At 40.5% G+C, this 19,916-nt stretch overlaps 2 protein-coding genes across 2 annotated transcripts in view; one reads left to right on the top strand and one right to left on the bottom strand.

Moving 5' to 3' along the window:
• Positions 1-16,214, bottom strand: part of KIF4A (kinesin family member 4A) — a 132,243-nt gene extending 116,029 nt beyond the window's left edge. The window contains exons 1-7 of the mRNA XM_030305353.2: positions 16,097-16,214; positions 15,633-15,773; positions 15,403-15,517; positions 11,016-11,206; positions 9,577-9,669; positions 6,165-6,331; positions 5,831-5,925 (exon numbers count right to left, since the gene is read on the bottom strand). Of these exons, the coding sequence (XP_030161213.1) occupies positions 5,831-5,925; positions 6,165-6,331; positions 9,577-9,669; positions 11,016-11,206; positions 15,403-15,517; positions 15,633-15,752 (781 nt within the window). The 5' untranslated portion in view covers positions 15,753-15,773; positions 16,097-16,214. The remainder of the gene's footprint in view (positions 1-5,830; positions 5,926-6,164; positions 6,332-9,576; positions 9,670-11,015; positions 11,207-15,402; positions 15,518-15,632; positions 15,774-16,096) is intronic.
• Positions 15,734-19,698, top strand: PDZD11 (PDZ domain containing 11). Its single transcript, XM_030305356.1, has 8 exons — positions 15,734-15,811; positions 15,945-16,077; positions 17,123-17,222; positions 17,672-17,755; positions 18,028-18,084; positions 18,379-18,477; positions 18,936-18,996; positions 19,156-19,698. The coding sequence occupies exons 2-8, from the start codon at positions 16,022-16,024 to the stop codon at positions 19,188-19,190; spliced, it is 492 nt and encodes a 163-aa protein (XP_030161216.1). The 5' UTR covers positions 15,734-15,811; positions 15,945-16,021; the 3' UTR covers positions 19,191-19,698.
• The last annotated feature ends 218 nt before the right edge of the window (positions 19,699-19,916 follow it).

Below are 19,916 nucleotides of genomic sequence, written 5' to 3'. Positions count from 1 at the left end.
CAAAATTAACTTAGCAATACTAAAACCTGTAAAGGCATATAACAAATATATTACTACATGTATATGCACACTTATGTACAGAAAAATATCTGGTGACAATACACACCAAACTTAATAGCCACAGTTTTAAATAAGAGCCTGCTTGAAAACTTAAAAGGAAGATCTGGGGAATGAAGTGTCCACAGGGTGCTTTAAAAAGCTAGGATATATTTCTGGAGATCTAGAAAGCTATGTGCATGCTCAGGAAAGACCTAAAAATGGCAGGAAATACCTAAAAAGCCCTTATCTTGTACCCCTGGCTGACTTTGAGGCCCAGTTCAAGAAGTGACTAAGATAGAGTTGTAACAAGTCTGAGTGTTAGGGACAAGCCCCAACACCTAATACAGAGCCCTAGGCAAATGCTGGAAAAGTTCTAGTTCAAGGCATTTAAGGAAATCTGAGACCAATCATTGACTAACCACTAACTTTCTGTGACTGTATACTACTGTGAATTACAGAATTAGTCCAAGAAAGTCACTAAATATACTAAAGCAACAAGTTAGGTTTATTCTAGGAAAACAAGATTGGTTTAACATCCAAAAATCATTTAATGCAATAAACCATATCAACAGAATAATGAACAAAATAATATGATCATGCCAATAGATGATGAAAAATCATTTGACAAACTCATGATAAAAACACTCAACAAACTAGATATAGACAGAAATTCCTCATCCAGGTAGGGGCATCTATGAAAAACCCACAGCTGGGGTGCCTGGGTGGCTCAGTCAGTTAAGCATCCGACTTCAGCTCAGGTTATGATCTTGTGGCTCATGGGTTCAAGCCCTACTCCAGGCTCTGTGCTGACAGCTCAGAGCATGGAGCCTGTTTCCGATTCTGTGTCTCCCTCTCTCTCTCTGCCTCTCCCCTGCTCGCGCATGTGCTCGCTCTCTCTCTCAAAAATAAATAAACATTAAAAAAATTATAAAGAGAAAAGAAAAACCCACAGCTAACGTCATACTTAGTAGTAAAAGACTGAGTGCTTTTCCCCTAAAATCAGGAACAAGACAACAATATCCATTCTCACCACTTCTATCCAACATTGTCCTAGAGGTTCTAGCCAGGACAATGAGGCAAGAAAAGGAAATAAAGGCATCCAGACCAGCAAGGAAGAAGTAAAATTATCTCTGTTCACAGATGACATGAACTTGTATATAGAAATCCTAAAGAATCCATTAAAAACCTATTAGAACTAACAAATTCAGCAAGGTTGCAGATACAAGATCACTATACAAAGCTCAATAAACAATTTGAAAATGAAATTCCATTTACAACAGCATTGAAAAGAACAAAATATTTAGGAATAAGTTTAACAAGTGTAAAACGTATACTCTGAAAGTTAAAAAAAGTATTGAAGGATATTTAAGAAGATCTAAATGAATGGAAAGCCATTTGAGGTTTGTGAATTGAAAGACTTAATATTAAGATGGCAATACTTCCTAAATTGATCTACAGATTCAACACAATCCCTATGAAAATCCCAGCTGCCTTCTTTTCAGAAAATGACAAGCTGATCCTAACATTCATATGGAAATGCAAGGGACCCAGAATAGCCAAAACAATCTTGAAAAAGAACAAAGTTGAAGCACTCACACTTCCTGATTTCAAAACTTACTACAAAGTTACAGTAATCAAGATAGTATAGTACTGGCATAAGGATAGACATACAGATCAATGGAATAGAATTGAGATGCCAGTTGTTCTTGACAATGATGCCAAGACAGTTCCATGGGAAATAATAGTCTTTTCAACAAATGATGCAGGGATAATTGAATATCTACATGCAAAAAGACTGAAGTTTGGACTGCCACTTCACACCATATACAAAAATTAACTCAAAATGGATCAAAGACAAATACAGCATCTAAAACCATAAAACTCCTAGAAGAAAACAAGCATAAATCTTTGTGACCTTGGATTAGGCATTTTTTTAAAGATATGACACCAAACACACAACAAGAGAAAAAGTAGATGAATGGATGTCATCAAGTTTTTTTAAATTGTGTGCTTCAAAGGATACCATCAGTAAGTGAAAACATAACCCAGAGAATGGGAGAAAACATTTGCAAAGCATGTATCTGATAAGGGGTTAGTATCCAGAGCATTCATAAACTGATAAGGCCTTAGTATAAAGAACACACATAACTCAACCATAAAGAGATAAATAACCCAATTAAAAAATGGGCTAAGAATCTGAAAGAACATTGTTCTAAAAAGATATATAAATTGCTGATAAGCACACGAAACAATGCTCAACACCATTAGCCATTGAGGAAATGCAAACCAAAACCACAATGAGTTATCACTTCACACGCACTAGGATGGCTACAATTAAAGAAATAATAGGGGCTCCTGTATGGCTTAGGCGTTTAAGCATCCAACTTCAGCTGAGGTCATGATCTCACAGTTGGTGAGCTTGAGCCCCATGTCTGGTGAGCCCCGCTTCTCTCTCTCTCCCTCTCTCTTCCCCTCCTGGGATTCTGTCTCTCTCCCTCTCTGTTCCTTGATCACTTGCATCCTCTCTCTCTCAAAAATAAAAAATTAAAAAGAATGGGGGGAGAAGTATAAATAAAATAAAAAACAAAAAAATAATAAAAGTAAGAATATGAAAGAATTAGAATCCTATTTTTAGAACTAGAATTAGATTTCTAAAAATAACAATCCTAAGAAAGTTAAAGTGGTATAGTTCCTGTGAAAACCAGTCTGGCAGTTCTTCAAAAAGTTAAACACAGAGTTATCATATGATCCAGCAATTCCACTCTTATTAGGTATAGACCCAAGAGAAATGAAAACATACACCCACTTGAGAACTTGTACATCAATGCTCATCGCAGCATTATTCATAAAAAACAAAAGTGGAAACAACCCAAATGTCCATCAGTGGATAAATATATATATATGAATATGTATTAATAATTAATAATAGTATTAATATACTCATGTAATAGAATATTGTTCGGCAATAAAAAGCAATGAAGTAGTGATACATGTTACACAACATGGATGAGCCTTGAAAACATTGTTAAGTGAAAGAAGCCAGTCACAAAGACCATATATTGTATGATCATATGTGTATGAAATGTCCTGAATAGGCAAATCTATAGAGACAGAAAGAAGATTAATCATAGACAGGCAGGGTGGGAGTGGGGGGAGGTTGGGAAAAAATAGGAAATGACTGCTAATGCGTGTGGGTTTTCTTTTTGGGGTGATGAAAATGTTCTAAAACTTACTGTGGTGATGGTTACACAACTTTGTGAATATATAAAAATTACTGAATTGTACAGTTTAAAGGGGTGAATTTTATGGTATATTAATTACATTTTAATTAAAAAAATAAATTTAAAAAGTTACCATACAACCCAGCTGTTACACACTTTGGTATATACCTAAACAGAAATTAAAACATTTGTCTACACTGGGGCGCCTGGGTAGTTTGGTCAGTTGGATGTCTGACTCTTGATTTTGGCTTGGGTCATGATCCCAGGGTCATGGGATCAAGTCCCATGTTGGGCTCCATGCTGGCATGGAACCTGCTTGGGATTCTCCCTTTCTCTCCCCCTCTCCCGCTCTCCCCCACTCGTGCTCTCTCACTCTCTAAAAAATTTTAAAAAACAAAAACAAAAACAAAACAAAAAAACCCATTTGTCTACACAAAAACTTATACACAGATGCTCAGAGAGCAATATTCAAAATAGCCAAATTGGATGCAACTGATACAAACAAAATGTTGTATATCCATACACCAGAATATGATTCTGCAATCAAAGTGAATGAAGTATGGATGATCCTTAAAAATCTTATGTTAAGTGAAGCAAGCCACTCCCAAAAGACCACATATTCTATGACTATATTTATACGAAATACAGGTTATGGTTGCCTAGGGCTAGAGAAGGGGGTGGGAATGGGGAGTGACTGCTAATTGGTATGGAGTCTCTTTTTGAGGTTGATAATAATGTTCTAAAATTAGATTGTGGTGATGGTTGCACAACTCTGTGAATATACTAAAATCCACCGAAATGTACAGTTTACATGAGTGATTTTTATGGTATGTGAATTAGATCTCAATAAAGCTGTTAAAAAAACTCAGAACTGTAAACCTAAAAAAAGACAGGCAGAAGAACCTTTAAAAATAGTATTAAGAAGGCTAAATCTCACAGTGCAAACACAGAACAAAAAGGGCACTTTCAAATACATTCAGAACAAAAAGCTGAGTGAGGAAGAAATAGGTCTCTGCCCTGTGCCAGCAGTATAATAATGATGTATGACAGAGGTAAAATTCCTCAATTACTATTTTTGCTTCTGCATTCTCAGTTCCCCAGAGGGAACTGAAGCCCAATATGAGTAAAGGGGTAGTAAGTGAGAACTAAACTACTTTAACAGGAGTTCAAATATCTTGGGCCAGAGGAATTATTACCAAGAAAAATGAGAGTAATTTCAACGTTTATTTATTTTTGGGACAGAGAGAGACAGAGCATGAACGGGGGAGGGGCAGAGAGAGAGGGAGACACAGAATCGGAAGCAGGCTCCAGGCTCTGAGCCATCAGCCCAGAGCCCGATGCGGGGCTCGAACTCACGGACCGCGAGATCGTGACCTGGCTGAAGTCGGACGCTTAACCGACTGCGCCACCCAGGCGCCCCGAGAGTAATTTCAAATAAGAATGCTGAAGCTATGTCAATGATCTTTGAGGAAGCACAGAGAAAGACATTCCAGAAGACTGGACAGATGCAATTTCAATTTTCAAAAAAAAAAAAAAGAGGTATAAGTTAATTCTATAAATTATAGACCAGGAAGTTTGATGTAAGTCTTCTAGATTATTATGGGACAGAATATTACAGGGATGGCTTGCAAGAACCTAGGAATGGAAGAATAAACACTAGAAGCCAGCTTGAATTCACAAAGTCAATTTAGGCTAATCCTTATTTCTTTTTTTTTTTTGAAAATTTTTTAGAGAGCATGTGTGAGTGCGGGGAGAGGGACAGAGGAAAAGAGAGAGAATCCCAAGTTAAGTGTAGAGTCCAACACAGGGCTCAATATCACAACCCTGAGATCATGACCTGAGCCAAAACCAAGAGTCAGATGCTCAACTGACTGAGCCATCCGGGCACCCCTATTTCTTTTTTGTACTGTTACTGAACTGGTAGCTATGAGAAATATGGCAGACATAGTATACCTGAACTGTGGCAAGGCATTTGGCAAAATCTTTTATGAGATCCTTAGGTACAACATTGAGAAATAGGAGCTGGTTGTTAATTTTTGTTAACTAGATTAATTTTTGTTACCTAGAATAATCATTTGAAAGATCATTCCCAAAGCATGCAGATTACCAGGCCACTATCATGCTAGACAAATGTGTCTAATAGCATACACCACGGGGTTCTTTCAGCCTTAGGAGCTTCATTGTGTATATCCAACAACTTAAATGAACATCTGGAAACCATGCTGGTGAGGTTTATAAGTGACAGTGTCTGAGAAGGACAGTGAATGCTTCAGATGACAGAATCAGGCTACTGATTTTAATCATAAGTAGCTGGGGGGTAAAACAGAACAAAAACTAAAACTTGCCTGGATCAGATGAAATCAAACCCAGGGCCAGATCCAAATCTCATCCCTACATTAGAAAATGAGTGTAAGGGAAAGAAACAATGTTTCACTATTTCTGAAATCAGCCTCAAACTTGAATTGCAGCTACCTTTAGAATATGACCTGAAATACTTCAGTCAAGGCAGCAACAACACAGTAAGAGTACTGCAAATTTTCATCTACAACTGTGGCCTTAATTTCTCTCACCCTCTTTTAGACGGTCCCCTTCAGCCTTGGTTTTCTTCTGTCTTTCTGATCCGGCAAGGTCTACAAGATGCAATTTGGAGCGAAAACTGCTATTCCTGTGATGACAAGAAGACACCAGTGAGAACAGTACGTGAGCTTGAAGGCAGCTGAGTGTCAAAGCTGACCTGCTGGCTCTCATGTTCTTCCAAGTCAGCCCAAATGGCTCCACTGGTTACCAGTACTCAGAGTACTGATCTTCGAGGAATTGTCAATCAGCCAAAGAAGCAACTTAATACTCAACTTCAGTTGAACTAAGTTAAAAATGTTGACTCTTGAAGCTGTAGCTGTAACTTACTTGTCGCTTTTCTTTCTTTGTTCGATGGAGATTGTAAAGATGGCATGAGATCGGGATGACTGGGAGTTCATAGCTGTGGAGGCCACAGTCCTACAGTTGTTACCCTGTTCCAAACAGGAAACGGTATCCAGAGCAACTAAAACAGTCTTCTCGGTGAGTCCCACAATCTAATTCAGAGAAAGAAAAAAATTTCCTTAAGATTCAACTTTATTTACTTATTTTAGATTCTACTTTAAATACTTCATCAGAGATATAGGGATTGGTAGTTTAAAAAAATAATGCTTTCATGTTCCAATAGAACCTCAATAAATAGAACAGTTGTGGTAATGAGGACTGTTTGACTAGCAACTCTGTGATCACTGCAAACCAAGGTCTCTAATCTCCCCTAGGGACTTCCAAAACAAGGGTACCAGACAATACTGGAGCTAGAAGAGATCTCTAGATTTTAGGATAAAGCAATGAATAGGTGCCTTCTGGAGAACCCCCAAGTGAAGGTAAGCTTTGGCCCCAAAAATGGCAACACAAATAGTTATGGTATTTCTCTTTACTACTTTCTCCATGTGACCCTATGATCCTTCGTATACCTCTGACCTGTTTTATACTTCATTTTCACTAGGGGAAATAGCAGGAAAACAGAGTCCTAGGCTTGGTACATATCCACCCAAGAGAATTTGTACAAGTTAAAATCTCTTGGAGTCTCTGAAGATCGCCCTAGATGATTATAATGTCCCTTCTAGCCCAAATATGCTATTATTTTATTACTCCATGGCTCCCAAATCTACATCTATGGTCCTAATTTCTAGTATTTCATTTCAAATTGCCTGCCTCTTACACTTTGAAAACAGTGAATTATAAACCAAACTCATCTTCCTTCCACCAACACTGATTCTCTCCACTACTTCTCCACTTCTATCAGTATCTCTGTTCTCAAAACCTCAGATTCACCTTCAATTCTTTGCCTCCCATTTCTCCCTGTCTCATCTATCACCAGCTCCTAGTCATTTTTCTTTTGCATCCATCACTTCCTTTTCCTTTCCACATCTACTTGCCTAGTCCAGGCGAATCTTACTTCATGCGTGAAGAATAAGGCAAAGTTTCTCCAACTGGCCTTCCTCATCTGTCTTCCTAGTCTGTCTCCTTTTCAGTCTACTTCTGTTCAGTCTCCCTAAAATCCTGCTTCCTAAAATGTCACCAAATTACTAAGTTCTGCGCTAAATAATGAGGATCCAAGGAGATTTTTCTTTGAAGTGTATGTATTTATTTTGAGAGAGAGGGAGAAAGAGAGAGCACATGCGCATACATGAGTGGTATAGGGGCAGAGAGAGAGGGAGAGAGAGAATCCCAAGCAGGCTCCGCACTGACAGCAAACCACAAGATCATGACCTGAGCCGAAATCAAGAGTCTGCTGCCCTACCGAGCCACCCAGGTGCTCCCAAGGAGATTTTTAAGACACTCTTAAACTTCAGGAGCTAACATAGCTGGAGAGATACACACATAAGACAAAATCTTGGTAAAAGTGGCCATAGCAATCTCATTTATAAACTGTTCACAGGGATGGAACACATGAAGCTTTAGCCTGGCTTCATAATCTGGTCCTAACACATCTATTAATTCTCAACTCAAATTCTCTAATCCAGACAGACCGGTGTAGTCTTATTATCCCCAAGAGTATATTTCCTGTTTTCCTGCTTAAGCTACTCCTTGCTACAAGAATACCCTTATTTCTTTTCTCTACTTATATTCCATCCATCCCATTTGAAGAGTGTTTACAAACTTGTTCTTACCCACTCTAATTTAAGTCAGATAACTCACACTTCTTTGTACTGAGAATTTTACCTCAAATAATGCTTGGGATTTAATTCCTGCCTTGGCATGCATATAAAAGATCTTGGAAATGGGCCAAAACCTGGCTCAGTACCAATATTCTTTCTGGCAATAGCACACATTTTGCCCAGGTTTTGTATCCCCACTATCCAAATTGTCTCCCTATATTCCAAATTTTTCAGGCTTTCAAATAAGTCTGACCTTTCAAGCCTTGCTTTAATACCTGGCTAATGACCAGAAGAAAAAAAATCATAAGCACAGCTGCTCCTCATGTACCTGTATCCTAAACCTTCAACTTTCCATGCAGGGAAGAGAGGAAGGAAAAGGAGATGGGTAAGATACTATTTTACTAATTTTTCCTAAGTTATATAGACTCATCTACTTCCAGCCTTGGATTCTCCACCCCTGAATACTCAAGCTGGAGCTAGATCCAAGCTGTGCATGTTTTTGATTCTAGCTTCTGGATTTGGTCCACTCCCGCATACTAAACTCCCAACCTTGCCTTGAATTTTCTGTTCAGCTCCTCATCCCACAACTAAACCATATGACAGAAGCCTCTCATGTAAGTGATCTCTTCTTCCTTTGGTACTTATGGATTTTAATGCCTAGCACAATGTCTGTTACAGTGCTGTCCCAACAAATTTTCTGTGACCATGGTTATGTTCTATATCTGTGCTGTCCTACAGTAGCCACCAGCCACATATAGCTAGTGGGCACTTGATATGTGGCTGGTGTGATGAAGGGACTCAATTTTAAATTTCATTATATTTTAGTTCATTTAAGTTTAAATTTTTTTTTTTCAACGTTTATTTATTTTTGGGACAGAGAGAGACAGAGCATGAACGGGGGAGGGGCAGAGAGAGAGGGAGACACAGAATCGGAAGCAGGCTCCAGGCTCTGAGCCATCAGCCCAGAGCCCGACGCGGGGCTCGAACTCACAGACCGCGAGATCGTGACCTGGCTGAAGTCGGACGCTTAACCGACTGCGCCACCCAGGCGCCCCATTTAAGTTTAAATAGCCATTTGTGGCTAGTGGTTACTGTACTAAATAAATAGCCTGGTCTTAGAACTCTGTAAATAATAAATATTTAATTGACTGATATTAACATTCCTTCAAGAGGTAACAGGAAGATAACCCTCAGTTTGTTCTCTGTATTTAAGAGTATCTTATGAAAAAAAAAAAAAATAAGAGTATCTTATGGTTTGCCTCCCTCCCTGTTTTTATCTTATTTTATTAGGGGAGTGGGATGGGGGGATTGGGCTAAATGAGTGACAGGTATTAAGGAGGGCACTGGGTGTTATATGTAAATGATGAATCACAAAATTCTATTCCTGAAACCAGTACTGCACAATATATTAAAGAATTTAAATAAAAATGAGAAATAGGTAACAGGAAGATGATAAAACTTCCTTCCCCACAAGAGCTCCCATTTAGGAATTCTAGATTAACAAAGGGAATTAAGATCACACAAAACCCGAAAGACTGAGATGTCAGTAGTCATTTAAAACCACAGTGGCAAATAAAAGAGATGTAAATGTTAGTGGTGGCCAACATTTTTCAGTAACATTAAATGAGAGACAAACACACCTTTATGCCTTCCTTAGGATCTTCCCGTATATTTATTTGAGAGGCTTTCTCACGAGACGGGCATAGAAGATCCAAGATTTCTTCGTTGTAAATCTGGTATTGTTAAAAATAAAGTGGCAAACACAAGATGTTAATAGTGGTAATCTTGGGTGACTTTTAAAATTCTTTGCGACTTCCTGTATTAAAAATATTTTACAACATTTTATTCTTATAATAAAGAAAAGGACTTTAATTCTACATGTAACCATTTGATACTTACAAGAATGAATTCACATATTAGTTGTAACAAAATTGAGACTGCTGTTAAGACACTTTCTTGGGAATACTGGACACAATGAAAAGTTACATGGGTGCCCAAATCCAGTTCTTTGATGGTGGCATGACAGTATCACCTTCCTGATTGTTAAAATGTAAGTAAAGGGTCCTTATTGGAGGGGGGAAATGAAAAGCAAACAGGAGAAGTGGCAACCAATATTTCAACAACCAGAACTCTAAGAACTTAGAACAGTGTTTAGCGGATATAAGCACCATATTTGTTTGCTATTATGGCCGTTGCTACTATTTAACATACGAAGTTCTTAAGTAATTTTTACATTTGATTACCTTGACCACAACTGGGTTAATCAAGATATCCAAGAAGGCTAATCTTAATGATGTTTAACTCCCCATCTTCCAACTCCACACCTCCTATACATATTAAGATTCAACTCCAGGGTGAAGTATTCACATACAATATATAATTGCATGCTTAAATTATGTAAGTTTAATTATTGCTTATTAAAGATATCACTACTAAGGAACTAACCAACTAGTTTCCCAGAAGCCACAAATTTCTTAAACATAGGTTTGATGTCATAGGTTAGATATAACTGGCCCATCTACTTGTATAGTGATATTCACTAGAATGAAAACCCCACAAGGGTAGGGATTTTAATGTTTTGTACATTGATATATCCTAAGTAGCTAGAACAGGTCCTGTAACGCAGTAGGTATTTAATAACTATCTGTTGAATAAACACATTCTATTCTCACACACACAGCTCAATACTTCACCCACTTTTTATAACATTCTTCCTGAAACTAGAAGCATTATCACTTAGGCTTCAAAATAATAAAGGGAAATCGGATATTCTTCTGCATACTCTACAGGGAATCAGCAGTGGAAGCCAAATTGGAATTAAAGAATTCCTATTATCTTTTTATACGGCAATGCCAACTCCTCTAACAATCAGATTAAACAGACTCTTCTGACAAGAAAAGAACTGGGTGGGAGCCAGATCCAACTGAGCCAGTAAATTTTCTCTATCAATTTATTAAAATGTAATTTACTAAAAATGCAATTTACTAATTTGAGTCATGCCGGGAAGAACATGATTTGGATTTATTTTTTCCACCCAAGTTACATTTGAATTCTGTATAATTAAAGATAAATCATTTACCTCCAAGTATGATACTTTCAGAGTAAATTCGATGTCACTCTTTTTACCAATTTCTTTGAAGAGCAATTGTATTACCCTAGGAATAACCCCAACTGTTGGTTCATTCTCTTGCTCTGCAGTGTATGCACCTCCCATTGAATAGGTTTTTCCAGAGCCAGTTTGCCCATAGGCCAGGACGGTTGCATTGTATCCTGGCAAAACAGAAGTCACATACATAGTGGTGTTTAAATATTTTCAACCAATCAATATACTCAACTTCTTTCAGCAATTATTTGCAACAAAATTGAGACTGCTCTCTTAAGACAAGGGTCTCTTAGGACTAGCAGACATACAGAAAACTTAGATGGGTGCCATGATTTTGCATTAGTCCAAATAAGCAAAGAAAAAAAATACCAACTCCAGAATATGTGCCCCTCTTTGTGGCCCTTAAAAGCTAGGAAGTAAAACATTTATTTAGTTAGTTATTTAAATGTTATTTTTGAGAGAGAGAGTGAGAGCAAGCGAGCAGGGGAGGGGCAGAGAAAGAGGGGGACAGAATCTGAAGCAGGCTCCAGGCTCTTAGCTGTCAGCACAGAGCCTGATGTGGGGCTTGAACTGATGAACCATGAGATCATGACCTGAACCGAAGTTGGACGCTTAACCGACTGACCCACCCAAGTACCCCAAAGAAGTAAAACATTTAAAGATATGAATGAGGTAATAAAGGTGGCCCAGTCACTGTCAAAAAGCCATTCAGAGCTTTATAATTCTACTTCTAGCAATTCTAAATTATGGGAATTAAATGAAAGTCTTAGAAGTTGCATAAATAGAAGGAATTCCAACATATATGTTTTTTTTTACCAGTCTTCATCTGAAAAGGCAACAAAGTAGATTTTTTATAACCAATGAAAGCATCCACTCCCTATTTAAACTCTCAGTCCATCTGGACCATATTATCAGGCTTCTTATAGACATGTCATCATTTAAGTATGATTTAATGTGATATATGTTCTTGGCCTTTTTTTTTCTTTTTAAAAGAACTTGTATGTCTAAATGAAGACCTTGATATTCTGAAAGATCATAAGATGTTAAATCAAGATTTCCACTGTAATAAATAGCTAGTGTCAACTGGCACAACTACAGGGCAAAAACATAACATTCCATAATCATCTACAATACCACAGATATGTGTATATAGTAGTAACTGGGGAAACCAAGTTTCAGTACTTTTTCCAAAATATTCAGGGCTCTCTGGTATTGGGAATTCAGAGTAGGAGAGGATGTCACTGAGCTGAGTGAAAAAATATTGGCTTTGCCTTTGCAACTGAGAGCAATGTTAATCAAATATATACATATTAGAATCGCTACCTACTTTATATTGCCTCTAAAGACTATAATTTGATTCTTATAGTTTCCCAAGTTAAGATAAAAGTAGAACTATAGGGCTCTTACTAAACCGTGAAGGTACATTCTGAGGAAGATGACCAGATGATGAAGGGCCTGGGAACCATATTGTTTCTGGAATAACTAAAGGAAAGGAGGGATGGTTAATTAGAAGACTTAGATAGAATCATATAATTGTCTTCCAAATGTGTAAATAGGAAAAAGTTTAACTTTATAGTGGAGAAGCCTCGCAGACAACACTGTAATCAAATGATCAAAATGAACATCAGCAGTAGCGAAATAAGTCATCATGTGCTGCTTGATAAGATTCAAAGGAAAGAATACAGCACCACTTCTGTGATATTCCTACTGAAGATATGCAACCTGAATCTAATCATAACATCAGACACACCAAAACTGATAAACAGTTTACAAAATTACTGGCTTGTGATCTTCAAAAAAGACTGGAAAAACTTTAAAATGAAACAGACTATACGGAGGCAGTACAACTATATACAATAAGTGCTTTTAAATGAGATCCTTTTACTCTAGAGGACATTATTGGGACAATCGGTGAAACTTGAAAGAAGTCTGAGGGCTAGATGGTAGTAATACAGCAATGCTTATTTCATGATTTTGATCTTTATATTGTAGTTATGTAGGAGGAAGCCCTTGATTATAGTCAATATACATACACATTCAGGGTGCATCAGGTCAACAATTCATCTCAAATGATAGAGGAAAAAAAGTTCTTTATGCTGTTTTTGCAACATTTCTATAAGTTTGAGATTATTGCTTTAATATTTAAAAAAAATTTTTAAGTTTATTAATTTATTTTGAGAGAGACAGAGAGACAGAGAGAGAGAGAGAGAGAGAGAGAGCGTACAGGGGAGGGGCAGAGAGGGAGGGAGACAGAGAATCCCAAGCAGGCTCTGCACTGACAGTGCAGAGCCCAACTCAGGTCTTGAACTCATAAGCCACAAGGTCATGACCTGAGCTGAAATCAAAAGTCCAATGCTTAGCCAACTAAGCCACTCAGGTGCCCCTGATTTAATATTGAAAAAATGTAAAATAGTGTTCAATGTGTCCTGAGCCATAACATCATTTAAAAAAGCGGGGAGGGGCGCCTGGGTGGCGCAGTCGGTTAAGCGTCCGACTTCAGCCAGGTCACGATCTTGCGGTCCGTGAGTTCGAGCCCCGCGTCGGGCTCTGGGCTGATGGCTCAGAGCCTGGAGCCTGTTTCCAATTCTGTGTCTCCCTCTCTCTCTGCCCCTCCCCCGTTCATGCTCTGTCTCTCTCTGTCCCAAAAATAAATAAAAAACGTTGAAAAAAAAATTTAAATAAATAAATAAATAAAATAAAATAAAAAAAAAATAAAAGTACCAACCTTTAAAAAAAAAATAAATAAAAATAAAAAAGCGGGGAAAAAAAAACACGTGAATAGCTGTTGCCTGTAAGAAGGCTTCTATTTACCTAGAGGGATGAACTAACATCACTGGAAATTATAAGGAAGCAAATTTCATCTCAATATAATCTAACCCAATTAGAGTTGTCCAAAATCCAACCAATAGGACCCCCTATTGCAAGTTAGTGAGTTCCCTATCCCTATTTAAAAGAATTTTAAATAGATGGTGTAAGTTCACTTAGAGATATTGCTGGAAAGTATTTTTCTTTGGATACAAAGTAAGACTAGGTGATGTACAAACATGCCTTTCATCTTTAAGGGACCGGTGTGCCATGCTTCTACTTCTATGTAGCTCTCTGCTTTGAATCCTGAATAACCTCTGTACTAAAATAACAATAATTAGGGGTGCCTGGGTGGCTCGGCCGGTTGAGTGTCCTTTTGGCTCAGGTCATGATCTCACCGTTCTTGAGTTTGAGCCCCATAATGGGATTGCTGCTGTCAGCACAGAGCCCACTTCGGATCCTCCATCCCTCTCTCTCTCTGCCTCTCCCCTACTCACTCTCTCTCTCTCTCTCTCTCTCAAAAATAAACATTAAAAAAAGAATAACAATAATTAGACACCTCTCAGACATTGCTCCCTTCTTTAGAACCCTGCTATGGTCTTCAACAACACTAAAGCCTTAGCTTCTTTAATAAAGATTATTAACTGGTCAGAGTATTTGGGGGCTTTAGAAAATATCCTTCTTCACCTAAGGATTCTACTCATCATTCAAGACCTATCTCAAAGATTCCCTGTGTTGTGAAATTCACCCCTAATCCCCCGGCAATATTAGTGCCATCCTTTAGGTTATCATACCACTTTGAACACAGTGCTACTTCTATAGCAGGATTGAGTCTATCGTGCATTTTTAACTTTTAAAATGTCTTTTCTTAGGAGTGCCTGGGTGGCTCACTCAGTTAAGCGTCCGGCTTCCACTCAGGTCATGATCTCACAGTTGGTGAGTTCAAGCCCCACATCAGGCTCTGTGCTGACAGCTCAGAGCCTGGAGCCTGCTTTGGATTCTGTGTGTGTGTGTCTCTCTCTGCCCCTCCCCGACTTGTGCTCTCTCAAAATTCAAATGTAAATAAATATTAAAATAAAATAAAGTGTCTTTTCTTAAAGGTAAGTGCAAAAAGGTTAAAATTTTTTATGTATTTAAAATTATGTATGTTGTCATCCACTTCCACTCCTACTCCTGGACTTTGAACTCCTCCAGGGCCTGGAAGCTATACGATCTTTCTCTGAATCCCTCAACAGGCTTTGCAGTACCTGGGCCTTAAGTAGGTTGGCATACCGATCATCTTCAGCACCCATAAAAGAACTTAGAATCTAATGGAGTTCCAGGACAAACAAACAAAAAATGTATATACAAGGCAAAGATGAGCAGAACCACCTACAACAAATACAGTATCAAACTACTTTCAAGCATACAGACTTTCACAAATGACACTGGGTTAGTTCCTAGGCTGTGGGCTTTTGAAGGCAGGGCTCATGTTTCATTTGTTCCTACATTTGCAGCACCGAGGCACAGTGCCTGACACAATACAAGCTCGAGGAGTAGAAGAATTACATAGCCTCACCTTTAAATACGCCTTTTATGAGTGGTGCTACTGCTGTATTGAAGACTTCTTCCTGTTCAGTAGAGGGGTCAAACACAAAATCGTAGGTAAAGGATTTGTCAGTACCAACCACCACCTAGAGAAGGCAAAGAACAAGGAGTAAAAAAAAAAAAAATGAAAGGCAAGACCACGCCCCTCACTGCCATTTGGCCCCAGCTGTTCAGAGGCCAGCCCAGGACTCGCCTACGCACCTGTGGCTCCCCGGGTACGAAGGAAAGGCACATCTGGCAGCCCTCACTAATCTCTTTGGGGACCAGAGGGCGACATCGCAATGCCACTCTTACTGGAATTCCCTTCACCTCTTCCTTCATGATCCTACCGCAGCACCGTCTCTGAGGGGAGAAAAGAAGACACTTGCTGATGAATTTTGGTAGGTCAGGAGGGGTGGGAGTTCCAGTCCTCCTCGGAGGGTGGGATGGATTGGTTACGGAACTCAGCAGAAGCGGCGGCAGCCTCCCCATCCCAGGGGGGATTGCTGCCTCAGGAAAGTCACTGTCCCTCAGACAGGGCAGCCCGTCAGCCCGACACTCTGAAGAGAGCGAAGTGGAGTCTGAAATGAAAAGGAAAGCCCCCGGCGGAGATGACGACAAAGAACCAAAGCCCCACGGTACCAGGAAAGGCAGATCCTGAGCTAAGGTGTGCCCCCTTCACTCACCAAACTAAACGTCCCTTCCCCGATCTCCCGCCGCCCTATCTCAGCCGGAGCTTTAACCGCCAAGTTTCAAATCGGTCCCTGAGACGCCAGCCAATCGAAGCACAGACAGCTTGCGGGCACAGCGCACACGTCGGCGCGCGCAGAAAGACGCGTTGGGAAGGGGCGGGCCTGCGCGCCGCACCCTGATCCCGCCCTTTCCGACCCATCTGAGCATCCGCTTCCGGCTTCCAGAGTGAATTGGCGGCGAGCGGAGGCTGAAGTTCTGGAGGCCTGCGGGTGGGTGAAGTGGTACGGCATTTGCGCGTCGTGTGCGTGAGACTCAGGCAGGATGCGGGGCGGGGACCTGGAAGGTGGCTGGTGGTGAAGGAAGGCTCGATCTGGGGACCCCCACCATTACTGATCACATGTAGGGAATGTGGGGGCGGTGCCCTGCCCCGAGCCCCTGTGGACAGTTGGAGTCAGCCCTCCCTTGGACTCCGAGAATAGACAGATCTTTTTAGATGCTCCCGATTTCCTGTTCTCTAGAATGAAGATGGTAACATTTATTTGCAGTATTGTTGTGAGAAAGGAGATCATCTCTATGGATTACCTAACCAGTTGCTTGGCATCCAGATCTTAAGCAAAGTTAAAAGTTTTCTTCCATCTTTTTTCTTCCTTCTCTCTCTCAATCTTTATCACCTAGAAGTGGGCTGAGTTCATAGACCAACAGCCTTGGGACGGATTGGGGTTGTTTTCTGGAGCTTGCTGGTCTGCTTTTTGAAGCTTTTTTTTTTTTTAATGTTTATTCGTTTCTGAGAACGAGAGAGAGCACAAGCGGGGGAGGAGCAGAGACAGAGAGGAAGACACAGAATCCGAAGCAGGCTCCAGGCTCTGAGCTGTCAGCACAGAGCCCAATGCGGGGCTCGAACTCAAACCATGAGGTCGTGATCTGAGCCAAAGTGGGAAGCTTAATTGACTGAGACACCCAAGTGCCCCTGCTTTTTGAACCGTTTTTATCAGCTTTGAGTCACCCTTCCTTCCATTCAGGGCTTTGCTGGAGATGGACAGCCGGATTCCTTATGATGACTACCCGGTGGTTTTCCTGCCTGCTTATGAGAATCCCCCGGCATGGATTCCTCCTCATGAGGTGGGAATGCTTGAGTAGGGGGTTTATCCCTTTGGGCATGAGATGATATATGAAAGGTAGGATGCTGGGGTTAGAAAAAAGCTCAGTGGAGAGTGAATTCTAGCCTTTGTTGTAGCCAGGGGACCCAGAAGTTGGATTCTGAGCAACTGGGTCCATTGGGGACTTCTTATGTTATTGTCCTGTCACAGTTCATTCACACCAGAGAATTCTGGAAATTCAGAGCCTTAGTTTCTATCTTGTCAAGGTAAAGAGATGGGGAGCTACTGGGCTGTTGACATTTCCCCGTGCTATCCATCTACCCATTTAGACAGTGTTATCTGTTTTACTTAAAACTGAGTCCATGACCACACCTTTTCCTGACTTCAGGGTGATACATTTATATTCAAGATGAAGGTGAGTGTAAAATCTAAGGCTGGTAGTAAGATTTCTGTGGTTGCTATGTCTTGCAGAGGGTATACCACCCAGACTACAACAATGAGTTGACCCAGTTTCTTCCCCGAATCGTCACACTGAAGAAGCCCCCTGGAGCTCAGGTGAGCTTATGGAACAGTTGAGTCTTATTCCAGGCTAGCTCTGTCTGTACCAGGCCCAGAAGTTGACAGTGGTTGAGGAGATGGATGGTAAATCTGGTAGGGAGGTAAGGAAACTTTCTAATGGGCAGAAAATCTGAGATACCACTTCCACAACTTCGACTTCTCTCTGAGGAAGGAACACGTAAGCCAAGCTATCATGTATAGTTACGCTATTAGATGTTTTTGTGTTTGTGGTCTATATTGAGTCACCTCCCCTTTTTGTGCCCTTACAGTTGGGATTTAATATCCGAGGAGGAAAGGCCTCCCAGCTAGGCATCTTTATCTCCAAGGTATGTGTGCCTGGTAAGCGACCATATTGCTACTTCCCTTTGTTAAAGTTATCAGAATGCAGAATCCTGATGTCCTAAAGCCTGGGAGAAGGATGATTCAGTAGACTTACAGAAGGTGCATAATGGGGACACCCTTTCCCATTTAAAACTTCTCACCCAGCAAACCCTGTTTCCCTACACTGTCACACACACAAAAACAATAGCACCTTACATTTGAAGAGCACTTAATTTTAATTACAGCCTTTGAAATGATGTCACCTCAATCTTACATATTCTCTCCTTACCAACAAACAGGTAATTCCTGACTCTGATGCACATCGAGCAGGACTTCAGGAAGGGGACCAAGTCCTAGCTGTGAATGATGTGGATTTCCAAGATATTGAGCACAGCAAGGTGAGCACAGCATTTGTGCTGTGGTGAGGCAAGAAGCCATCCCCGGTAGGAAGGTTGGACAGGATTAGACTGATCTGTAACTTGATCAGAAGGAAGCTCTGCTGGGGTGCCTGGGTGGCTCAGTCGGTTAAGCATCCGACTTCGGCATGGGTCATGATATTGCGGTTTGTGAGTTTGAGCCCTGTGTTGGGTTCTGTGCGGACAGTGTGGATCCTGCTTGGGATTCTTTTCTCTCTCTCTCTCTCTCTCTCTCTCTCTTTCTACCCATCTCCTACTCACGCTTTCTCTCTCTTAAAATAAATAAACTTTTAAAAAAGGAAGGAATCTCTGCTGATGAAGTATACTAGGAAGAAGCAGCTATTAGTGACCCAGAAGGTTGGAGTGGCCAACTTTCTCCTGTTATGATACTGTCCTGGGTCATATCTCTTCATTTGTACAAGCTGCTGTGTTCCTTCCAGGCTGTTGAGATCCTGAAGACAGCCCGTGAAATCAGCATGCGTGTCCGCTTCTTTCCTTACAGTAAGTGCCACTCTCTTTTTTACTTAACTGGCAGGGCCCTGGGTAGGAACTCTTCAAATACTGATTACTAAAGGCCCCACAAGTTGGGGAAGGGGACTTGGGAGCTCAGGCCTATAAATAACCTACTCGTTCCTTCCTTTCCTTTCTTCTTTTCCTCAGATTATCATCGCCAAAAAGAGAGGACTGTGCACTAGAGAGTTGCAGCCCATAGCCCTCCACATTGAATCTTCTAGGATAAGTTGACTAGGCCTCAGGGAAGCCTCTTGGGAAACTCTAGTCTTGGCCCCACCCTGGCAGAGCAGAGTGGGGAGGATGGGGACACAATGACGCCCTGCCCCAAACCAGCTAGCCATCTGCATTACCCAAACTGTACTGCAGTTTTTGTTCCCTAGTGTTCCAGATAAGCTTCATTCCCTGAAAGAACGATGATGGTACCTAGGTATAGCCTGTGGAGAATCCCGCTAGAAAAGGCAACTGACGTTTATTGAATACCATGTGTGAGACAATTATGCATAAGTCATATCGTTTTCATTAGCATATAGAAACCAAAAGAAAAAAGAATCTCGGGGGCCTTCCACCTCATCTACCTGGCCATCTCATCCCATCCTTGCACTACCAGTCTCATACACTCTGGAGACTCCCTGGGACTGTTCCCCCTGCCCCATCCTCTGCCAAAAAAAGTAAAAGGCAATGCTGAGGAAATGCTGGTTTGACTTTTGGATGATACTGACTGGGTTTGCAATGCTATTGAGTCCAAAACAAAAGTTCTTCCAAAGAGAGGAAAACCAATGCAAGTAACAGCAACACTGTACCTACTTCACAACCATCTCTATCTGGCCAGTCCATTAGGGAGGCCCGGAAACCTTACCTTCAGTGTAACTGAGGAATGGTATAGGGTTAGGGGTACTGGAGGAAGCAGC

The sequence above is a fragment of the Lynx canadensis genome, chromosome X (genome assembly GCF_007474595.2).
Source record: "Lynx canadensis isolate LIC74 chromosome X, mLynCan4.pri.v2, whole genome shotgun sequence".
NCBI classification, from domain to species: domain Eukaryota; kingdom Metazoa; phylum Chordata; class Mammalia; order Carnivora; family Felidae; genus Lynx; species Lynx canadensis.
The sequence above is the reverse complement of the archived record's forward strand: the minus strand, read 5'-3'. Positions and strand labels throughout refer to the sequence as shown.